This window comes from Phaseolus vulgaris, chromosome 7 (assembly GCF_000499845.2).
Source record: "Phaseolus vulgaris cultivar G19833 chromosome 7, P. vulgaris v2.0, whole genome shotgun sequence".
NCBI classification, from domain to species: domain Eukaryota; kingdom Viridiplantae; phylum Streptophyta; class Magnoliopsida; order Fabales; family Fabaceae; genus Phaseolus; species Phaseolus vulgaris.
Window position 1 is genome coordinate 31,427,682 of NC_023753.2, and position 5,609 is coordinate 31,433,290.

The following is a 5,609-nucleotide window of genomic DNA, read 5'->3' on the forward strand; positions in this document are numbered from 1 at the left end:
TTATTTTAGTTGTAATTCTAAATAATATGAAATCTGCAACCTATAAAAATTATTAGATTTTTGTGGACATTATTATAAAAAGTAACACAATAAACGTAACATATATCAATGGAATATACACTATGATATCGTATTAAAAAAGTATAACTCTAATTCAATTTAAAAAATTCAACTTGTAAATTAATATTTGTACCCTCTATTTTAGTCATATTCTATAAACCACGTGGAATTGTAACAAAATTTTATATAACATATAAATAGAATCACCCCAAGTAAACAATCTTTCTATAGAAATACCATTATAAATATACTAATCCTATTTAAATACTAATCAGTTAAATGTTGAAGTGTCATTACTAGTCCCATGGTAAGAACTTCAATTGTTCATTATGTAAAGTAGTGTTTTTTATGTGAAGTTATTTGAACTTTGGCTAGGGAATTATCAGCATATCATTTGGTGTCTTTTATGTCTATATGCATCTTAGACTGCAGGAAGTAAAGCTAGGACAGGATTGAATTTTGAACACTACAATGCAAAGCGGCTACCACTTCCATCCAGAAAACGATCTGTGTGCCACCCTTTGCACTCTAATTCTTTCAAAAACAGAGGGAACACCTCATTCATTTTCTCATAGGCCTGCAGCAGGGTACTGTTACTGAGCTCATGAGAGGACTTGTCAATTTGTACAGCATATGCAGCAACTAGCCACCCTCTCAATGCATCTTCACCAATAGCATCTTGCGTCAGTACCATATCAATGCACCTATTACCACCATTTAAAAGAAACTTCTCCCCAGGGAATACTTGTTTTAACTCAAGAAGCTTTGAAGGCGTAATTGCCTTGTGCAAAGCCCTACCCACTCTAACATTTCCAGCATCTTCTATAAGTTTCCGAGGAAATACCAAATCTTCTTGATATCTTAGATCAGCTGGGCTTGATACGTTTCCAGCCTGGCTTGTACTCAATCAACAGTCCAACAGCATTTCAGTTTCACAAATAAAGAATGGAAACTAAGAGTTCATTTACCAAAGCACAGACCACACCTTGAGAAAATCGGCCACAATCAATGCAGTTCTTTGTGGATTCAAGGTATTGATAGGAGTAGCTCTCATCTCTTCAGTAACGCTGTATATGTGTATAAATGATAGTAGAGGCCCCACAACCAACTAACAAGAAAGAAATGTTTCATATTCCATCAGTTTGAATTCATATAAATGCTTATATATTATTTCAGTAGTTGGCCTAATTATTTTTATCTTAAGATATAATAATAATAATAATAATAAAGTTATTTTCTTCCATATTTTTTAGTAATGCTTTTAATGGAAAATAACCAATATGGTTACCACAACGCAACATGTACCAAATATCCCATATTACAGAATATGTTGCTTAAAACTTTAATATACCTTTCCCTGCATTGATGCACATACAGTAGATGCTAATTGAATTCCAATTCCAATTCCAACAACATTGAAGAGAGTTGAAATAGCCTCCCCTCTAGCAAATAGGTCACTTAGATTTCCTTCTTTAGCAAATGAAGAATATATAGGTAATCTTGTAGCTCTTGATGCAACAACTGCCATCCCCTGTTGACTCCAAAACAAGTGGAAAGGTAAGATTATACCCAAAATGGAATAGTTTAATGAACAGTTACTTTCACTGGAACAAAAAATGTTCTCTATCATGACAAACATAAGCATGAATGAGAATGAAAACTAGTATTTTGTCAACTTGTATGTTAACAAATGCCACCATGTAAATTGATTTTAAAAATTCAATAAAAATGTGTACCTTGGCAAAATTTCCTAGGCCAGCCATTTCAAGAAAAAGCTGTGGACATAAGGGAGAAAGCACTTCCAAACCAGTGCCTATATCATAGAGCACATCAGCTGCAAGATGGAAGGCTTATTCCAGTCATACACCATAGAATATGACAAATAAGAGCTCATATAAGAAAAAGCGAAAATGTTCCAACTTTAATGCAAACCTAAAACTCTCCAACGTTTAGGCTCAGAATCCATTCTTGCACCCATATTGCTACATATTAGATTCCCTAAATGTTGCATGCCATCCTTTAAAATCTGAATATTGGCAAGAGAAACGAGTTATATATTACATGCATGGCACCATAACTGGTCTGAGAAATCGTCAAAGGCAAAGTAGCTTCAAATTACCCAACTAACAGCAGTTGCTTGTGCAGGAGTGGGCCGCAAGCCTGCAGCAAATAGCAGTGACTGCAGAAGAAAAAGATACAGCACAAGAATACTAACAGAAATGGACCAGAAAATGAGGCAAACATGTGATTTTTATTGCTAGTCAATCCAGATCTGATTAGGAATCAGGGTGATACAGAGCAAAGTCTAAGAACACGATGTGATAAAGAAGGATAACTCTCTCCAGAACTTGCTTCTCCCCTTTCTCTTTGTGTAAAAAATAACCTTCCCCCTACCCATTAATCTCTCTTTTTGCTTCCATTTAACTAACTCTATTGCTTAAAAAGAAACTAAATGGCAACTTCAAATATTAATGAAAGCTTAGTGCTCTAATTCTCTACATTCCTTCTTCCCAATTTAGACTCTTGTTGGAGGAGGACTATAAGAGACCCACTTCAAACTCAATTGTTTTAGTAAGGATCTTTCGGTAAAACAATAGATAATAAATAAAAAGAACGTGCTCCGTATATAGGCTTTGCAATATATTAAAATAGGTTCACAGGTCGTATCACAGCCAAATCAGCTTTGCTGGACTCTTTCACTTCAGCACTTCATTAGTTGTCTCGTCATGCCACCATAACTTCTCTTCCAAATCTTATTTCAACTTGTGGCAATAATACTCTTTCTGTCAACAGAAAAAATTGGGTACTCTTACATTTTCCTTTAGTGTCTAGTTTTAGCTTAATTTATATTAAGAAATGTGTAACTCTTCATGATAAATGACTCTAACTATTCCTCTTTTTTTCCATTTCCTTTTGCTTGATAGAGATTCTACATCAACTAGAAATAACACCAAATTATAATATATAAGTGGGATACAATCCTCACCTGATAAGCCGGTTATGTAAGGTTAAGTTAAGCATAAACCCACTTACTAAAATGGTATTAGAGTCCTTAGAGTCTATCCTAGTCAAGTTTTTTGGGACTATTATGCCACTGGAATCGGGTTCACTTGGAACAAGGCCAAATTATAACATATATAAATGGGGTGCAATCCTTACTTTACAAGCCAATTTTGTGAGCTTGTGTTAGACATAAACTCACTTACTAAGAGAGTTGAGTTAGCAGTCAAATGTTAGTTACATTAATGAGATAATAAAGTAATAAACCAACTATAGTTATCCTTCACATGCCAACATCTACTGTGTCTGGATTAGCTTACAATAAGGTAGCGACCTTTGTTGAAAAATAATAAAAACCAAAATCCACCTGGTTTCCACAAGATGTGAGGAATAAACAGGTTTAACTAAAAGATTTAGCATCAGTCATTAGGAAAGCGGATACATGATTGCTGATGTTCTCAAGTTATTAGAAGAATACCTGAGTCGATAACACAGACAGAGCTGCGCTGGCAGTGTGTTGCAGTGCTCGAAATTGTGTGTATCTGAGGTAACCTTCATTCACACTGCAAAGCAAACACCGAAAAATGAATTAGTTAATCAAATAAACCACCATTGCATGCCAACATACTCAGGAAAAGACCAAACAACCTGTACGGATATCCTGATGGGAAAAATTTATTCAGGAATGAGTCAACAACCTTGTGGTATAATGGCCGGGAATCACCAATAGTATTCACCTACAGAGAAACAAAAAATAAACATGCTGTAAGGCAGTGCAGCAAAGACACTTCTAAGAAATACACAATCTGTTTTCACCATTGTACCAATATTTGGAAAATTAAAACAAAGTGAAATAAGATACATCCTTGAAAGAAAAACGAAAAAAAAAATGCATTTCCTTGGAAAAAGTAAAAAATAAAATAAAGGGAAACAAAATTTAGCTACTTCATTTTTTTGAATCACTCCTTTGTGGAAAGTTTCCTTAAATTTGAGCAAGGTCTCCCATCCAATAAGAACAACAACAACAACAATGTTTATATGAAGTTCAATAGATGTTTTTGGTGTTGTTATAAAATCAAAATTGGAGTTTCACCTTCTCAATTGGTGCCGTTATATCGACCTTCAATACAAATTTCACTATAATTCTGATTAAAAAAAGCAAAATCGAAATCACCAATGGTACTAAGAAGATAGAGAGGGTAAGTAGTAGAAGAATACGGAAAGTTGGCCATGGGGTTCAAACTGGAAGCGGCGACAAACAGAGACAGAGGTTTCGAACCACAACACAGGAGGGGCTTCACATTCTTTGTCTGCTTTTTTCTTCCAAATTTTCAGCTTCTCCTAGTTTTGCAAAACAAAATTAAAACCCAAAATCCAAAAAAGAAAAAGAAAAGGAACCTAACAAAGGGAAGAATAGATACCACGAAATCCATGGAAGAGAATCTGAATTTGGAGTGAAAAGGTAAGAACTTTCAAACTGGTAGAGCGTTGACGAGAGACTCTACGCAATATTAGGATTCTTGTAGGAAATAGGAATGGACATTTTACCATTACCATGTGTTGTTAATTAAAAAAAACACACATTCATGAGATATTAAATTAGAGCAATATAACTTTTAAATATTACATTATTAATAATTTATATAGAAAATATTTGTTTTTATCCAACTATTATATCATAATTATTTTTATTAATTTTTTAAATATTAAACCACAACAAGATAATAAATTAATTCATATTTTAATATTTTAAAAGATATATATTATACTAATTTTAATTTATAAAAATGAGATATTAAATAAATTTATATTAATATATGTTTTTAATAATAAGATCTATGCAAAATAATTTTTTCCTTTTTTATTAGTGAGTTTCAAAATAAAATAATTCAATTTAAAAATATTAACAAGTTTAACATTTGCTAAAAGTTACATTAATTTGAACTCTCTTCCATGTATATTAAAATTTAAGTTTAATAGTTTCTTAATTTAAATTTGAACTCCCACTATTTTTAAATTGATTTCAATATCGTCTTATTGTTTTTAAAATTTTCAATTAAGTATTTTTTTAATGTAACAATTTACTCATTCTTGTTAAATAAACGAAAACACATTCTTATTGTTGGGAATCTCTCCTTAATTTAATGAGAGATTAAGATCATTTAATATTGGTAATCCATTGAATGTATTCAATTATAGCCATTAAAAAGTTTTTTGGAAATTGTAATTCTCTCTTGAAAATGTAATGACCATTAATCTTTTTATGAAGAAGTCTTCATCTCATTCCATAAAAGGAACTTCTAAGGAAGAGAAAACTAAAGAAGTAAGGAAGCAAGTAAGAAGAGCTCTCATAGAGAGAAAAAGAGAGAGGAGATATCCACCATAGTGTGAGACTAGAAATCCTAATGAAAATCCTAGTTGAGTGAGATTGAGTGTTATTCTCTTATAATGAGGGAAACAAATATTGTAATTCTACTTTCATAGTAGAGGCATTTTCTGGACTAGGTCTCATGGGTTTTTATTTCTCAAGTTGAAAAGGTTTTCCCATG

General features: G+C 32.5%; 1 protein-coding gene across 1 annotated transcript; it reads right to left on the bottom strand.

Annotated features, from left to right (window-relative positions):
- Positions 1-365: 365 nt before the first annotated feature.
- On the bottom strand, positions 366-4,636 carry LOC137829984 (protein root UVB sensitive 2, chloroplastic-like). Its single transcript, XM_068637039.1, has 10 exons — positions 4,482-4,636; positions 4,279-4,401; positions 3,709-3,797; positions 3,539-3,623; positions 2,180-2,239; positions 1,993-2,086; positions 1,797-1,894; positions 1,412-1,591; positions 1,046-1,168; positions 366-952 (listed from the first exon to the last, which is right to left on the bottom strand). The coding sequence occupies exons 1-10, from the start codon at positions 4,491-4,493 to the stop codon at positions 527-529; spliced, it is 1,290 nt and encodes a 429-aa protein (XP_068493140.1). The 5' UTR covers positions 4,494-4,636; the 3' UTR covers positions 366-526.
- Positions 4,637-5,609: the final 973 nt, after the last annotated feature.